Genomic DNA, 17,188 nt, shown 5'->3' with positions numbered 1-17,188 from the left:
ATATCTCAAAATAAACATTTGTACGTGTGGGAATGTTTTCACGTATATGAGTTGGGAGGACGTGCTCCTCTTATCTGGCAACCCGGCGGTGACCGTTGCTGGGATGAGCGGCGGCTAATGGCTGACTGGGAGTTCTGGATTAGCTAACGCTCGCCTCTGGAATCTGTAACGGTCGTTTCGGTGGGTGTTTTCGGGTTAAATACGGTAATTACGTTAGAAAAAAAAATCTTTTACCGGTCTAACGATGGTTTCTTTTTATTTATTTTTAATTCCGCGAGGCGATAAGTGCGCCCTCGCTAAGAGTGCTAGCCAGGTAACCAGATTTGTAGCTCAGGTTACCAGTGTGTTTGCCGTTGCTAGGCCGGGTGTTGTGGTCTCGTTGCGGGCTGCGTTTAACGGGAGCTAGCGGTCGTTAGCCCGAACCATGAGCCCGAACCGCTACTTTGGACGAACCGTTGGTAACGACAATTAATAGGGCTGCCGTAAATCGCACGGTTTGTCAGAATTCCTCGTCTCCCAGCGACTGTCACTTGATAAACTGACAGTCCAACTTTGACTAGCATTCGGTGAGGTAACCTAAGGAGCTAACTCCTTAGCTAATTTGGGGAAGTGGCACTCAACAGCCAGAACAGTGTGTTAATGCTAATGCTCACTGTTGGTAAATATGAGAAGGTTATTTACTTTTATCTCCTAAATGTAACCTCATGAGGTCTAATTCGTTTTGATGTTTTTTTCTGTTAAATCTTAGTGCTACCTGCTAAACAGGTGGTAGTGTCAGGACAGCCAAGCCACTGTCTTGTCTCTGTGAAGATGTCTCTGTCTCACTGCTGTTTAATCACTCATCATGTCTGTCCAAGCAGGACCAGATGTGGACATTCCTGTCGGTGAACTGCTCCTGAAGCTGCGCGTGGAAGACGGAGGACACAAGGCGGGACGCAGCAGAGGGCCGGCAGCTTCCTTCCTCACCATGTCCAAGAGCAAGAGCTCGGAGTCGGTCAAGGTGGTGGTCCGTTGTCGCCCCATGAACGAGAAGGAACGGGCCGCCAGGTTTGAGAGGGTGGTCACCGTCGATGTCAAACTGGGACAAATCATGGTCAGGAACCCGAAGGAGGCGTCAGCCAGTGAGCTACCCAAAGTCTTCACTTTTGATTCGGTCTACGACTCGAACTCCAAACAGATAGACCTGTACGATGAAACCTTCAGGCCCCTGGTTGACTCCGTTCTCCTTGGGTTCAACGGGACCATTTTCGCTTACGGCCAAACGGGTACGGGAAAGACGTACACTATGGAGGGGGTGAGAAACGATCCAGAGAGGAGAGGGGTGATCCCCAACTCCTTCGAGCACATCTTCACGCACATCTCGCGGTCCCAGAATCAGCAGTACCTGGTGAGGGCGTCGTATCTAGAAATTTATCAGGAGGAAATCAAAGACCTGCTTTCCAAGGACCAGTCCCGCCGCCTGGAGCTCAGGGAGCGGCCTGACACCGGCGTCTATGTGAAGGACCTCTCGTCGTTTGTCACCAAGAGCGTGCGGGAGATCGAGCACGTCATGAACGTGGGCAACCAGAACCGCTCGGTGGGTTCCACCAACATGAATGAGCACAGCTCGCGCTCTCACGCCATCTTTGTCATCACGGTGGAGTGCAGCGAGTTGGGCGTGGATGGGGAGAACCACATAAGAGTCGGCAAACTGAACCTAGTGGATTTGGCTGGCAGTGAAAGGCAGACGAAGACTGGCGCTCAGGGGGAGAGACTCAAAGAGGCCACTAAGATCAACCTGTCACTTTCTGCTCTGGGAAATGTCATATCAGCTCTGGTGGACGGCAGGAGCAGCCACATCCCCTACCGTGATTCAAAACTCACCCGTCTGCTGCAGGACTCCCTGGGGGGCAACGCCCGCACCGTCATGGTTGCCAACATAGGCCCCGCGTCCTACAACGTGGAGGAGACCCTGACGACCCTGCGCTACTCCAACAGGGCGAAGAACATCAAGAACAAGCCGCGCGTCAACGAGGACCCCAAGGACGCGCTGCTCCGGGAGTTTCAGGAGGAGATCGCCCGGCTGAAGGAGCAGCTGCAGAAGCGCTCGGTGAAGAAGAAGAAAAAGAGGCAGAGGAGGAAGGCGGGGGAGGGCAGCGACGGCGAGGACCTCGAGGACGGAGAGACGGAGGACGACGACGAAGACGGAGAGGACAGAGGGGATTACTGGCGGGAGCAGCAGGAGAAGCTGGAGAGGGAAAGGAAGGCCATCATGGAGGATCACAGCCTGGTGGCCGATGAGAAGGCTCGGCTGCTTAGGGAGAAGGAGAAAAAAATGGAAGACTTGAGGAAGGAGAAGGAGGCGGGGGAGATGCTCGCAGCCAAAGTTAAGGTATAATGAGCAGCCGATATGTATATAAACCACACACACGCTGGTGGAGCTTCTCTGAGGTCAGATGTGGTCAAATATCTTTTCCAGCATTAAAACTTGAAACCTATCTTTCCTCCTTCCATGCAGGCGATGGAGAGTAAGCTGTTAGTCGGAGGGAAGAACATCGTTGATCACACAAATGAGCAGCAGAGGATGCTGGAGCTGAAGAGGCAGGAGATCGCTGAACAGGTACCTCACGCCGGCAAATCTGTTATCCCAACTTACAGGATGATCGTGTTGAAAGCAGCAAGGAGTGTTAGCTCGTGTCTACAGATGGTTTTTTAGCTTCAGCTTTGCCTCGTCCCGGACATTTACTCCGATCCTTCATCCTGACATTTTAAGCAGGAGAGCGAGAGAGAGGGAGCAGGTAGAGATGATGTCTCACTAGAATACTGAGGTAAATGCAGTTAAAAAACAACTGCCTGTGGTAATTGAATCTCAAATAAAAGACACGCGACTCTCTGTCGTATTTCCAACGGTTGAACTGAAGCGTCGCCTTGAATCTTTTCAGAGAACTGGCTTTTAGTTTCAAGGTTTCCACATTTGTGCGTCTATTATGCAAACGCACACAAGCATCGATCCCTGGATAAAGTTCTGCCCTGCTGCAACATCTGATTTTATGTTATTGATAGTTTTTTTTTGACGATGGCTTCGTTCAGGTGAGTAATCTTGGCTCTAGGCTTCAGTCAAAGTGTAAACCCTAATTAACTGCCTTAATATTTGCTTTAACAGTTACCTGCAGTCTTCACTCAGCTGCTAAAATGGCTGCAGGAGAAGATTAAACTACTACGCACTGTTGAATTAATACTGTGTTTAATACTCAGTTCGTCAGTAGCCACTGTCGCACATCTTCACATTTTCAGCATTCGTTCTTTAGCACACATTTAAAATTGCGAGTACATAAATATATATATATAAATGTTGTGTTTCCAGAAACGCAGAGAGAGAGAAATGCAGCAGCAGGTGGAGAGTCGTGACGAAGAGACTCTGGAGCTGAAGGAGACCTACAGTTCTCTGCAGCAAGAGGTCGACATCAAGACCAAGAAGCTGAAAAAGGTACTGGCTAGAATGTCTGTGAAGGTTTCGGTCATCCGGGTCGTGGTTTATCCAGAAAGACGAGCCGATAAAACAACGACAGCTGGACTTGTAGACGAGTCCAGGAAGTCTTCAGTTCTGAAAGACTGCAGGGGAGTTGGGGTTTAAGGAGGAACGTCTGTGGGTGTCGCCCGTCGGAAACACTTTGATGAACACACTGATAATCAGTTTATAAATGAACAAAAAATACTGTGACATGTACTCAGACTGAGTACGGTACATACAGGACTAGAGTGATCATGTCTTCAAATAAGACAGCTGTCCATTATTAAGGTTGACTACAGCTTTCAGCATGTGGAATAAACATGGCTGCAGGAGCGCAGGCCTCCGCAAGGATTACAGGAAATGGATAATTAAATATTAATAACTAAATTACTGAGACAGCTTCAGTATTGACCTGCTACAAAAAGCATAAAGCTGTTAAGGATTACTTTATTGCAGCTTTATCACGAGGCGAGGTAATCTTGCACGGTCCAAACTACCGAAGGCCGAGGCACACATGACGCAAGCGAGCAGCATATAGTGCTTTTATCGTCTGATGCACGGTCCTTCAGTCTTAATGTCTCGCAAGTAAGTAGGTCAGCTACTAAGTCAGATAAAAATACGTGATTGGCTCTGTCGTTCTATTTAGGTGGTCTATTTTTCCCCCTCATAGTCCGGTATCTTAGTCTAATTCTGAGGCTGAATATTCTTAAAGTCCTTCTCGTCATGACAGCCTTGGTTTCCTCTCTCCTTCTCTGTCCTCTAGCTGTTTGCCAAGCTGCAGGCGGTGAAATCCGAAATCCAGGATACGCAGGAGATCCACATCAAGGATCGCCAGGAGCTGGAGCAGACCCAGAACGAACTCACCAGGGACCTCAAACTCAAGTACGGCGCTCCGTCGGCCTGGCAGGAAGACACCGATCGATACCAAGTCTATTAACCCCGAGCCCATGAAATTATCGAGGCCCTTTGTTCCACATCTTTGCTTTTTAATCTCCGCTCGCCTCTCGGCGTAACGGCCCGTGTGTTTCCGCTTTTCAGGCACCTGATCATCGAAAACTTTATTCCATTAGAGGAGAAGAACAAAATAGTCAACAGGGCTTTCTTGGATGATGAGGACGAGTACTGGAAAATGAAGCCCATCACACGGATAGAGGAGTAAGTTACTGAATCTGCTGATGTTTTGTTGGACACGAACTGATTAGAAGTTGGTGGTGAAAGGTCACAGGGACCTGACAGAACACGTTTTGATATGTAGTCCTTGAAGGTTCTCAGTCGTCCAGGTGACCGAGCACCAGTGGGGAGGTGGCGTTTAAAGAGCTCAACCTGCTTGCCTCCTCAGCTCATTGCTTTATTGTTTGCTACGCTAAGACAGGTGGCAAACCGATGCCCATAATGCTGATTAACACCCCCCTCCCCCTCCCCTCTGTGTCCAGTGACCATCACATGATGACCAGGCCTCTGTCTGCGGTCGGCTACAGGAGGCCTCTCAGTCAGCACGCTCGCATGGCCATGATGATGAAGCCCGACATGAGATATAAAGTAAGCTGCTCCTCTTCCTCTATTGTTTTTGGTGGTAAATGTATTCACATACACTTCCTGGTCACTTTATGCTTAGGTACACGCATAGACTGTATATAAATATAGACAATGCGTCCCCATTTCCTTGCATTGGCCAAATTGGCGCCATTTTACGAGTCTGATCAGTACCTCTGTCGTCCCTCAGGCTGAAAACATCCTGATGGTGGACATGGACCTGCCAGCGCGGACCACTAAAGTGTACCAGGAACCGGTTATCGCCCCCAAGGTGGCGGCAGCTCTCGAGGACGCTCTTAGAGACGAGGACGAGATCCAGGTAGACGCCTCGGGCTTTCACAGCAGCTTGGGACCAACTCCGCCCACCAGCGCCAGCGGCAGCCTCAAGAAACCAAAGTCTGGGTAAGACCGTCACCTGTAGCCCCCATGAGTTAGATTAACTTTCAGCTGGCGTGTCCTGTGGTTAGTCTGGTGGATGCATTGTCAACATCTGTTTAACTTTTTGTTTTCTGTCCCTCAGTCGACCAAGAACAGGCAAGAAGTCAAGCACGCCGACTTCTCCTTTCAGCCCCTCCAGCCCAGGATCCCCTCTTTACCCACAATCCCGTGGCCTGGTGCCGAAGTGACAGCTCCTACCGCCGCCGCCGCCGCCAACCTCTTGTACCTTTCCCCCCTTTTTTTGGGGCTTAGGAAGGATGGCTTTGTCTCAGACCACAGAATCTTTTAAGAACACTTTTAAGACTGAAGCTGCTTTGTAGGTTTTAACTGTAGCCGCTCCACTGTTAACCGCTCCCCCCTCCTCGTCCCCCGAGTACAACGCGGTGACGGCAGCCACGCATGAAGCCTCCTATCACGCTACACCGCTACGTCTTCTATATATGTACGTCACAGTGTTCTTAATGTTCAAAAAAACAGCGGAGGGCAGGATTGAAAACCTTTTATTAGCGGACTGCGCTAATGCACTTCTGCATATCTTCCCGGATGTGTGTTAGATGTCCTCCCTCTTTCAGCTTGGACATACAGGTGGAAAGACACATGGACAAAACAGCCCTGCTGCACCTGTCGAGTGAGAGAGTGAGTGAGTGAGTGATGCGTATCTGTTTGCGTCTCCGCATCGCTGCATGAGCATAGAATCGTTCTGTTTGCGCTGTTTTTGTGACGTTAGGTGGAAGCTTTACGTTGTTTTCTGTCTTAAAGGAATAGTTCGACATTTTTGGGAAATCCTCTCACCTCTTACCTGGTTGATGGCAGAGACTTAGACGGGAGGATGTGTCTGCATGCCAGTTACAAAGCTACAGGACATGAGCCTACAGTTGCCTCATGGTGACGATACTGCCACCCCAGCCAGTCAAGAAACAGGTCCAACATGCAACCCCCCCCCCCGCCTGAAACACTGCTTCTATTTATTTCATGCACAGACGTGAGTAAACTAGATTCATTATGAATCTGTAGGCGGTCGGACGGACGCACAGACACACGCAGGCTTGCTTCCGCTCTTTACACCCATCTACCTCCTGCTGGCCCCGGCTTTCTAACGAGCACGCAGATTTCAGAGCGATTACGAGATTCCCCTCAAACAGAGAACTGTTCTTTTACCTCCGTGTGACTGTAAAGGCCCGAAAGCGAAGCAGACCGCACACCCGGCCTCGGTCACCAGACGCCGCTGTCGTCAGTTGCTGTTCTTCCCGGAGGCGCATGAGACGGAGGCGGGGGAACGACGCCGGACGGAGAGCTCGCTCACGGCGGAGAACCTTCTAGGACGTTGTGGTTGGCCTTCAAGAACGACCCGGTAGGAGATAAACGCTAACCCACGGCCTGGGCCACTTCGAAGCTGCTCTCCTGGAGCGTGCCTCAGATTCATCAGGGTTCCACGGTGCCTTAGCCCGCGTCCACAATCTCTGCCTCCTCTTTTGAAGCGTCAAGATGGAGAGGCTCAGGATTCGGACCCAGCACTCAGCTGCCCCCAGGTTTTCTGGGTTTTTTAGGCCACTGCGAAGGAAGGCAGACTTTTTTTTTTTTTTTGGACTTGAATGGATCTGAATACACGAACCATTCCACGTGTATGCCTCCGGGTGGTATAATATGCAGTTCAAACCTGTGTCGTTCAGCCTGCCACTCTCTCTGCTGCTCTCCGTCCCCCCCGTACTCCCGACTGTAAGAAGCGTACTGTTCGCTCGCTGCTACTGTAAAGGGTTCCCCAGCCCACTGTGACATTTTAATGAGCCTGGGTCAGACGGTTAGAGATGATCTTAAACACTCGTGTCTGTGGAAGAATAGCCGTCGAGCCGTTTGACCCACGCCTGCAAACTTTATGTATTTAGATCTGTAACGATAAAAAACTTTTGTATAGGCAATCCTCCGTCACTTTTGCAGATGTAAAAAAAACAAAAAAAAATACACAAAAATCTAACTTATTACACTCTTTCATTTTTATATACAGATGTAGATATGATTTTTTTTATTCTGTTATTCTTTGAAATAGTTTTATTTTTCGAGCGCTGTAATTTAAAGGTGAAATGTTTTATTTTTGTTTGTTTTTTTTCCTCGTCGTCCGTGCAGTGTCTCTTCGCGTGGGGTCACATCGATTCACGCTGACGGAGGTGGGAGATGGATTTGTGCGACAGTCGAGTATTTACGCGCTTCGCCGTACGTTTCACTTTGTTAAAACACACAGTCTCCAGAATAAGGCCCGACGGCCGTTAGCTATGTCGTAAACCTGCCGCATGACTCTAGCACGCTTCGTTTGATTGTGAGAGTGTTCACCAGTCGTAGGACTCTGGGTAAGTAAAATGTGAATGTCTTAATTTAAAACCTTTTTACGTCTGTATCTCCTAGCTACATCACTGGATCTTTGTGACCAACCTTTATGAGCTGGTGTTATTTAATAGCCAAATGATGATTCTTGCTGGTGCACTTCTGTCTTTTACTTGCTTTTCATTATTAAAGACAAATCAACGGTGCGGCGGTGGTGTGTGTTTATTTTTTAGGTATGTTTGTAGGTCACCTATATCTGGTTGATGATAGTTGAACCTAGCCTAGCTCTAAATACATTGAGCCGTCCTTGAACCAAATCAGACCCTCTGGTCGACGCTACATGACCACTGTCTCAACCCTGAGGTCTCCAGTTGCTTGGTGATGGTTCACTCAGTAGAGCTTCTACCTCTTACGTCTAGGGAAGACATTCATTCTCTCTTCTTTTAATCCACGCAGTACAAGGTCCCAACCAGTGAACCTTGTCAGAAGTTAACAGATGGAACTTCTTGCCTTCTTCATGTGGCTGAGATTAGTTTTGTTGAGCTCATCCTATTCAACCGCAGTAGTGATCCGTTTTACGGGAAGAACCTCTTAAATAGGGTTAAATAAGAGAAACATTCATCTTCTGTAACCGCCTGTCCTGTGAATGTTGTTAGTGGGGGGCCTTTGAGGGGAGGGTCCTCTGTGGATCATCCCACAGATACTTGATCAGTTTGGGATCTAGTGAATTTGGAGGCCAGGTCAACACCTTGTGCTGTTCTTCATGTTTTTTTTTTTTTTTTAGTTGTTCCTAAAGTGTTTTTGTGGCTGCATCCTGCTGGGGATGGCTGCTGCCATCAAGGAGTGTCATTGCTATGGGGTGGGGGTGCCTGGTCTGGTCTAGGTGGGTGCTACATGTCTAAGTAACATCCACACGAATGCCAGGTCCAGAAGTTTCCCAGCAGAACGTTGAACTGTCACAAGATGGTTTAGATGTTTTTCTCTTCTCCTGTCCGTGGTCATAATCTTGTGGCTGATCGGTGCAAGTGAGAAGCCCTTCAAGAGTTTTGGAAAAGCTGCAGGTGACGGTGTTATGAAGTTGGTAGAGTGTGCAGAACTATAGCTACAACACTGAACCAGGTTCAACGTTTTATTGTCGATAATAAAGCTCAACTTTGAGGAACAGGCCATTCTCACCAAACGTTTAAAAAAAATAAATAACTCATTCAGCAGAGGAGCACGGCTGCTTCCAAATGTGAACTAATGAGGAATAAAAGGAATAAACACACACACACACACACACACACACACACGACTCCAAGGTAGATCCAGCAGCAGTAATAATAACCCAAACAGTGAAGCATGGCGTCACTCAGCAGGACGTCTCCTCTTTGCACCATGTTCCCAACATAAACTAAATAAAGATTCAGATTCCAAGCACACATCCATAACTCAGCTAGCAAATACATGGTGCATCTGCAAAGTGTTTTTACTATGGGCTAAAGAAAACCAGTGGAAATGATGGACTAGTTTTAAGCAACCTCCTTTTGATCTGTTGGTTCCTCTCGAGAACCGAGTCCATGCATCGTCCGTTTGGCACAGACGGGAAGCAAGGAAAAAAAAAAAGAAGCAACCGTGATAAAAAAAAGATGCTTCTATTTTGCAAAGTATTTGGGTTTTTTTTGTTTTTTTAATGATTCACAAAACAAAACGTACAATAGTTTCATATGTACACGTCACTTCAGGTCCCATAAAATAAAATACAAAAGTAAAACAACGTGAGAGCACAGTGACAGAAAACACGTACACCGTCAGTCATCAAAAAAATAAAACCATACCTGTGTTGTTTCTGTTTTTAATCATGCTGGTTTCTTTACGTAAAATGGAATATTAGCGAGTACGTGATGTTTCCGGTCGTTCTCGTTGGGTTCAGAGAATACGATGGGATGTAGAGAAACGCAACGAGGCTGTCTGTCCTTAGGGTGTGAGGACTTCAAGTCATCTCAAAGGAGACAAAGATTCAAACAGTGAAGCATGTGCATAGAAAAATGGTTCAACTGGTCTCCTTAAAACGCCTCGAAACGACGACCAACCCTTGGCCTTGGTAAGGACAGAACATTGTTTAAAGGGTTAGCGTGATTATTTAAACCTGGTTGAATTAACATTTATGTGGCTATTGTTGCTCTATGTCAACGTACAGTGTTTCTGTGGCCTTCAGTATCTTCTACATGTCCTGAAAGTAGAATAAATGAACCCCATCAAACATGTGAAATTATAGTTTGTTTCATCAGGAAAATGAGCCAATATTACATATCTGTGTGTTGCAAACGTAAGTGCACGTCTCAGGATTACAAGTTAATTTGTTTGTGCCACAAACACGGACGTGTATGACGGCAACGGGCAAAGGAGCTTTCTGAGGAGATCAGGAAAAGAGTTGTTGTTGCTCATCAGGCTGGAAAAGGTTCCAGAACCATCTCTAAAGAGTTTGGAACCCACATATAATCCTATATTCCAGCATCAGAACCTCATCCCTCCATCAAACATGGGGGTGCTAACGTCCTGGTTTGGGCCTGTTCTGCTGCATCTGGACCAGGACGGCTTGTCCTCATTGATGGACCAATGAATTCTGAATTCTACCAGTGAACTGTAAAAGAAAATGTCAGGACATCTGTCCATGAGCTGAATGTGAAGAGAAACTGGGTCATGCAGCAAGACAACGAGAACCAAGAACACAAGTGGTTCTACAGAAGAACGGTTAAAGAAGAACAAGATGAATGTTTAGGAACGGCCAAGTCAAAGTCCTGACCTTAATCCAATAGAAATGTTGTGGAAGGACCTGAAGCAAGCAGTTGATGTGAGGAAACCCACCAACATCTCAGAACTGAAGTGGTTCTGTTCTGAGGAATGGGCTAAAAGTCCTCCAAGCTGCTGTAGACCACTGATCAGCAGTTACCAGGAACATTTAGTTACAAGGAGGTCACAGCAGATACTGGAAACAAGGAGGAACTGACTTTTGCAACTCACAGACATGAACTAATGGTTTGTTTTCTTTAATAAATAAATGCAGAAGTATAATATTTCTGATTCATCTGTTTGTTTGGGTTCTCTTCGTCTACTTTCAGGACAATCCGCTGATGTTTTGAGTCGTTTTTCTGCAGAAATGTAGAAAATTCTGTAAATAACAGTCACTGTATATCTCCTTGTTCTTCTTACGTCTTTTTCAACAGAGGTGAAAAGTGCAAAGAGTCAAAGTAGCCACGTTAATGAGAAGTTTGAAATAAACTGGAATGATCTTTATTCTTGTTTATGCATCTAACGGACCGGGGGCTCAGTGGAAATCAACGCCTGCCACACCACCTTGGTCACCAGCTGCAGCTACAACATCATTGAAACCGTGAAAGCACCCAACAGCTCTGCATGTTCCTTTGTAAAAACTACACCCCCGTCCCCGTAACGTGCCAATACGCACCACAACTCAGACCAGGCCTGTTCTCTCTAACGGTCACTCGTGGACACAAAACGCGCCTCCTGGTCGGTGGGGAAGCGGCACCAACAAGTTGCCCCTTTTCTCAAGCTGTGGAAGCAGGCAACAGTGCACCGCAACGCTCGATTAGTAGATTAGTCAAAGCTGTACAGCGAATTCACAAATTGTGTATCATGTATTATGTGTAGGTTTTACAATTTCTCTGTCTTTGCACCTCAAAAAGGGATCCACGACGTTCACACGGGTTGCCCTGAAACACTCCCAAAGTAGAGTAACCCTCCCTCCACCCTCCACTGGACGAACAGAACTGACTCTTTACAGCGTCAGGTAACATATCAAGTAAAGACCAGCAGGAGGCCGGAGTGAAAAGAGGGGGGCGGGAAAGAGGATGGGCGATGGAGAGGATGAAGGCGGGCGAGAGGCAGAAAGAGTCCCACGGTGGAGCTGGGGGTTGGTTGGTGTCCTGCCTTGTACAGGTGGTGGGGTGGTTTTCAGAGGCCCCCCCTGCAGGATTTCAGCTCTGGGCTCTGACTCAGGACCTGGCCGTGGCCCCCGCCCCCGGCTCATTTCTCCCTGTAGTACAGCAGGTACATCTTTAGGGGCTCGGGCAGCGGCAGGCCCAGGATCCTCTCTCTCAGGACGTTCACGGCGGGCTGGGGCCGGAGCAGCTCCCCGGTCTCCTTCTCCTCCTCTTCCTCCTGCTCCTCCTCTTCATCCTCCTCCTCCACCGTCTCCTCCTCCTCCACCACGGCCGCCGCCGCGCCCCCCCTCCCCGCCTTCCTGCTCCCTCTCATCTGCCGCCTCGCCTCCCTCTCCCCCGCCTCCTCCTCGTCCTCCGCCCGCGCCCCCTGGTTGTTGTTGCTGTCCAGGGGAGAGGCGCCGATGCCGCTGCTGGCCACCACCTGCCTGGTGGCCAGGACGAGGGCGTTGCAGTGGCGCCGGTGGACCCGCCTGCGCTTGAAGCGGGGCCCGTACTTGTGGAGGCCCGCCACGGCCAGACCCCTGCCCACGCTGAACGAGGAGCCCCGGCCGCGGGAGTGACTGTCTGCTCCGTCCGTGGTGACCCTGAGGGTGTGACGGATGCAGATACGGGACAGTTCCTGTAAAGTCCGTACCTCGTACTTGGCTGCGAAATTGGAGAACAACGGGACAATGGAGGAGGAGGGGGAAAGAAAAGGAGAACTGTAAGAAAACACGGGTGAGACGACGAAACCAAAAGTGATTAAAGGTCAGAATGTGACTCACGTAGTGGGACAGTCTTGGGTTTGCCATTGGTGCTGTGTTTAGGCAGCACCAGAGGGGCAAAGGACACAGAGATGATCTTTTTGGTCTCCCAGCTGCTCGCTCCTGTACGAGTGATCTTGGTCAGCTGCAGAAAGTACAACAGGGTGAGGTCTTTATTTATTTTTCATGCTGATTTAATTAACTTCTCACAGAGCCTGTAACAAGCTTTAGACAGAGAACAAACCTTTTCCTCCAGGGGCATCACTAGGATGCCCCCCACCTTCAGCAGGTTCTTCATATAATCCTCATGCTCTTTCTGCACCCCCGCCCCGCAGTACACTCTGTCGTACTGACGACTCTCTGGAGGAATCTCCAGGCAGTTACCAGCAACAAAGGACGGCTCACAGAACTCGAATCTGTAGAGACACAGACACAGGAGCCATGGGAAACAAAGTATGAAGGAGTAAATAAATAAATAAGGTGTCACTGACGATGTGAAGACCTACTTGTCGAAGCTGTCGCTGGTTTTGATGAAGGAGTCGAGCTTCTGGTAGGCGTACTCGATCACGTCGGCGTGTAACTCTATTCCGTGATTCACTCCAAATGGTCCTGAAACAGTCAGCGCAGCACAGGTTTTATTTTTAACCACACGGACACGGACACAGAGATGTGTCTGGAATGATTTAAGGGAGCTCGACACAGAGCAGAAACCCAGGCTACGGTGTATGTGCTCTTTCTTTCTCTTTGCTGTCATGCAACTACAGCCATGACATCAGAACAAAAACACACCGTTTGCTCTACCATTTACTTTTTTATATCCTGTCTTTGGGATTTGGAACACAACCTTTCTGGAGGACCACACAGTTAATGGTATTTAAATGATAATCCTTAACTGTATTAAATGTAATAACTCTTCCAAGCAACAGTAAAACAACTCTATGCAGCTGTACAACAACAACCAAACTTTCTGTACAGACAGCTCTGTGTTTTTAGTGTTAATGCACATTATTAATCCTTCCTATGTATATAATATATATTTACGTCTGTCTCTGTTTCTTGTACATTTGTTCATATGCTGATTTTGTACATTTCATGCTATACTATTTTATTTACTAGATTTTTTACATATTTTTTTTAATCTTAATCTATTATTATTTTATTCTAATCTTATTTTATTTTATTTTAACCTTATTTTATTTTTCTTTGTTTTAAACTTAATTTATTTTTATTTTAATCTTATTTTATTTTATTTTATTTTTATTTTATTTTAATCTTAATTTATTCTAATCTTATTTTATTTCATTTTTTCTTTATTTTAATCTTAATTTATTATTATTTTAATCTTATTTTATTTTTATTTTATTTTTTATTTTTTACTTGTGGTTCTCAACAGCGTTTTTTTTTTATGTGCAACTGAGCTACTGTGACCAAACAATTTCCCTTGTGGATGAATAAAGTCTAAACATCTAATCTTGGGTACATGTACAGTAGGGACTTCTGTGCAACCCTCTAAATATTTGTAGATGTTCAGCAGGACTCTTGTTAACTCTGGTGCCCCTGTGTCCATCTGTTCAAAATACTGACACAAGCAGCCAACTGCGTCACCTTATGGAAGCATGGGGGGCTCATACTCGTATCTCACTCCAACCATGCCAATATCAACATGTCTACACATGTTTTAAAATAATGCAAGGTAGAGATCATCATCACATCAACATCACACTTCCTGTTTCTATCCCTCAGCCTACGATTAGAAGTAAACAACACAGCAACGCTACATGTTCCTCATCTTTGTCTGAAGGTGAAACAAAGATGTACGTAAAGACTCACCCAGTATGAGGCCGACCATGGTGCTGAGGTAGCCGGTCCCACTGCCGAGGTTGAGGAAGGAGAGGCCGGGGTGCAGATCCAAGGCCTCCATCACCTCAGAGTAGATGCACGGAGCAGACAGGTGGATGTTTCCGTGTCGCCATGCCAGGTCCTAACGACAGCAGCAGTTTACATTTAGCAGCTTTGAATTTCACTGCACCACGACCGTCCAACTCCTCAGACGTTCACCTCACTCACCTTGTAGGCGTTATCCCGGTATTCATCCAGGTAGTAGTCGGCCCGGTCGATAGCTCGGAAAGCCCGCTCCACCAGGTCGGAGCGGATGTAGTAGGCCTCCTTCAGGTTGTCGATCAAGTCGTCGTTGTCCTCGCCGGCGCTCACAGCTCCACCCATCCTGACTGGAGGGAGAGAGAGACAAGATTCAGATTCAGATACAGGGATAGATAGATAGGTGGATGGATGGATGGATGGATGGATGGATGGATAGATAGATATTTAGTAAGATAGATAGATAGATAGATAGATAGATAGATGCTTTATTAATCTCAAACTGGGAAATTTCACAGTTGTAGCCACTCGACCACCATAATATATAACAAAAAAATAAAATAATAATAAAAAAAATTTTTTAAAAATCTACATACACAATATACCAGAATTATAAAATAAGTGAATATTAAAAAAGAAAGAAAAAAATTAAACTGCAATGAAATTAAATGAATTTACAAAAAAATAAACAACCTATTATATATTTACATGTTATTGCAGAGGTAGTATGGGTAATTAATATAATAATAATAATTAAAAAAAACTAAATAATAAATAAAAATAAATAGAAATAGAAATTAAAATAAAAAAGGTGCTTAGAAGAAAAACAGTATTCAGGAAGACTAACTTTCCTCCTCCACTTTTTACTTATTTAATTTCTTCCTTTTTTTAATTCCTCTAATAACTGAAGACTCTGAGTTACTAAACCACAAACCAAATCTCTGTCCTCACACAGTAGTGGTGATCTCTGGTGTCGTTTTTAACACGAGGGCCACCTTCACAAGACCGTAAAACTACAAAAGCACAGTCTGTATTTACATGTTACTGCACCTACTGCCTTTGATGCCACTTTCAATTGAGTGAAAAGAGAAGTTTGGAGGAAAAGAATAGTGTTTTTACATCTAAATGAAATGTGACTCTGGTCCATCTAGGAATGGGACGCTGCCCCTGGGACCTGTGAGCCCCTGTGACCAGAGGAGGGCGCTGCAACCTGTTCTAGCCTGTATCGAAATAAGTGGTTTAGTAGGCTAGTAGGGTACACACTTCCTGCTAAACGCTGCCATTACTGCTAAGCGCTTCATTTGACGATTTAGTGAAGAAGCCAACACGGGAATTCTGCTCTTTACATGTTTGTTTTAATGCAGGGTTAAAATGCAGGTTTCATTTTAACCGCAAACATCCGCAGACCGCATGCGCTATGTCGCCAAATGCGCCACTTGGTTGATCCAAATCCGAATAAACACACAAATAAATCCCGCTCCGCTAATCCAGCAGTCGTCTGGAATAAATAACACAAAAAGGCAGGTGAACACAGGCGCCTGTCACACGGCAGCAAGGTCAACACACACGGAAAACAACCGCATTCTCGTCCCCGATGCAAGCGGAGAAAACATCGAGACAAAACTGACAATGGCTGACCGCCGCTGGCGTGGAAAACGGACGAGACGCTTCCACTGCGCGCGCGACACCGAGCCCGGAGGAAGTAGATGTCGTACCTGCGTGTAAATACCGCCTGCTGTCCTGCGTGTCTCTCTCTCCTCCGTGAGTTCAGCCGTTTTGTTGTTGAGGCTCCAGGAACGCACCACCACCACCACCACTGCTGGATGTAAACATTCGGCCAGCTGACGCGCTGACGTCAGACGTAAGGACGTTCCAGAGGAGCGTGGCCTACTTTCGGCCGGCGCCGGGAGGAACTGGAGTAGCCCGGATGTAGATTAAAAACAGCGAATTAATATTTTAATTACAACAACAAGTGGGAAACGGCGAACAAAATATTATTTATATAAGTCTTTAATTAATAATATAATTAATAATGAAATCAATAATAAATAATAAAAAAAATGTATTTCCTAGATGTATAGATACTTTATTTTATTTTACTAGATTTTACTTATATTTTATTTTTATTTATTTTACTAGATTTTTACTTATATTTTATTTTTATTTAATTTTACTGGATTTTTACTCATATTTTATTTTTATTTTATTTTACCAGATTTTTACCTATATTTTATATTTTATTTTTACTTTTCAAGAGTGTTTTTTTCTTTATTTTAAGCTTAATTTATTATTATGTTAATCTTATTATTATTTCTTTTAACTTGTGGTTCTCAACAGTGTTTTTTTTTTTTTTTTTTTTTTTGTATGTGCAACTGAGCTACTGTGACCAAGCAATTTCCCTTGTGGATGAATAAAGTCTCTCTAAGTCTAATAAAAAATTATATAATCATTTTCCATTTTCGTGTTAATTCTGAGTTCTGAATTCTAAATATATATATAGATTTATTTCACAATGACATATATTTTATATACTTTTCCATCAACATACCTCTATTTATTTGTATATAACTCTTTACATCAGACACAATATACAGTATGCACATCTCAGCAAGCTACTGCACTGCTGCCACTGTTGTACATAGGTGTATTTTATATATTTCACTTTATTTTTGTTTTGTTTATTTTATATCTGCACTGTTTGGAGAGAGAGAAACTGTTTTTTGATTCTTCTGTACGTTCTGAACATATAGAGAACTGACAATAAAATCTTTGAATCTTGAATATATCCACTCCATATTTTATACTCTTCCACTTGTATGTCTTATTTGCTCTATATTTCTATGTCT

At 45.6% G+C, this 17,188-nt stretch overlaps 2 protein-coding genes across 3 annotated transcripts; one reads left to right on the top strand and one right to left on the bottom strand.

Annotated features, from left to right (window-relative positions):
• The first annotated feature begins 104 nt into the window (after positions 1-104).
• On the top strand, positions 105-8,136 carry kif3b (kinesin family member 3B). Of its 2 annotated transcripts, XM_084553884.1 has the most exons (9): positions 105-180; positions 861-2,371; positions 2,498-2,599; positions 3,344-3,466; positions 4,254-4,372; positions 4,529-4,645; positions 4,924-5,029; positions 5,214-5,425; positions 5,544-8,136. In XM_084553884.1, the coding sequence occupies exons 2-9, from the start codon at positions 968-970 to the stop codon at positions 5,647-5,649; spliced, it is 2,289 nt and encodes a 762-aa protein (XP_084410010.1). In that variant the 5' UTR covers positions 105-180; positions 861-967; the 3' UTR covers positions 5,650-8,136. The 2 variants fall into 2 exon arrangements, with proteins under 2 accessions (XP_084410010.1, XP_084410009.1); XM_084553883.1 differs by lacking the exon at positions 105-180 and having other exon boundaries at positions 761-2,371.
• A 1,290-nt stretch (positions 8,137-9,426) lies between these two features.
• pcmtd2b (protein-L-isoaspartate (D-aspartate) O-methyltransferase domain containing 2b) lies at positions 9,427-16,245 on the bottom strand. The gene is made up of 7 exons (XM_084553527.1): positions 16,058-16,245; positions 14,532-14,692; positions 14,295-14,445; positions 12,971-13,073; positions 12,709-12,880; positions 12,486-12,609; positions 9,427-12,366 (listed from the first exon to the last, which is right to left on the bottom strand). The coding sequence occupies exons 2-7, from the start codon at positions 14,685-14,687 to the stop codon at positions 11,804-11,806; spliced, it is 1,269 nt and encodes a 422-aa protein (XP_084409653.1). The 5' UTR covers positions 14,688-14,692; positions 16,058-16,245; the 3' UTR covers positions 9,427-11,803.
• Positions 16,246-17,188: the final 943 nt, after the last annotated feature.

Source organism: Chelon labrosus, assembly GCF_963514085.1.
Source record: "Chelon labrosus genome assembly, chromosome: 10".
In the NCBI taxonomy this organism is placed as follows: Eukaryota; Metazoa; Chordata; class Actinopteri; order Mugiliformes; family Mugilidae; genus Chelon; species Chelon labrosus.
The sequence above is the reverse complement of the archived record's forward strand: the minus strand, read 5'-3'. Positions and strand labels throughout refer to the sequence as shown.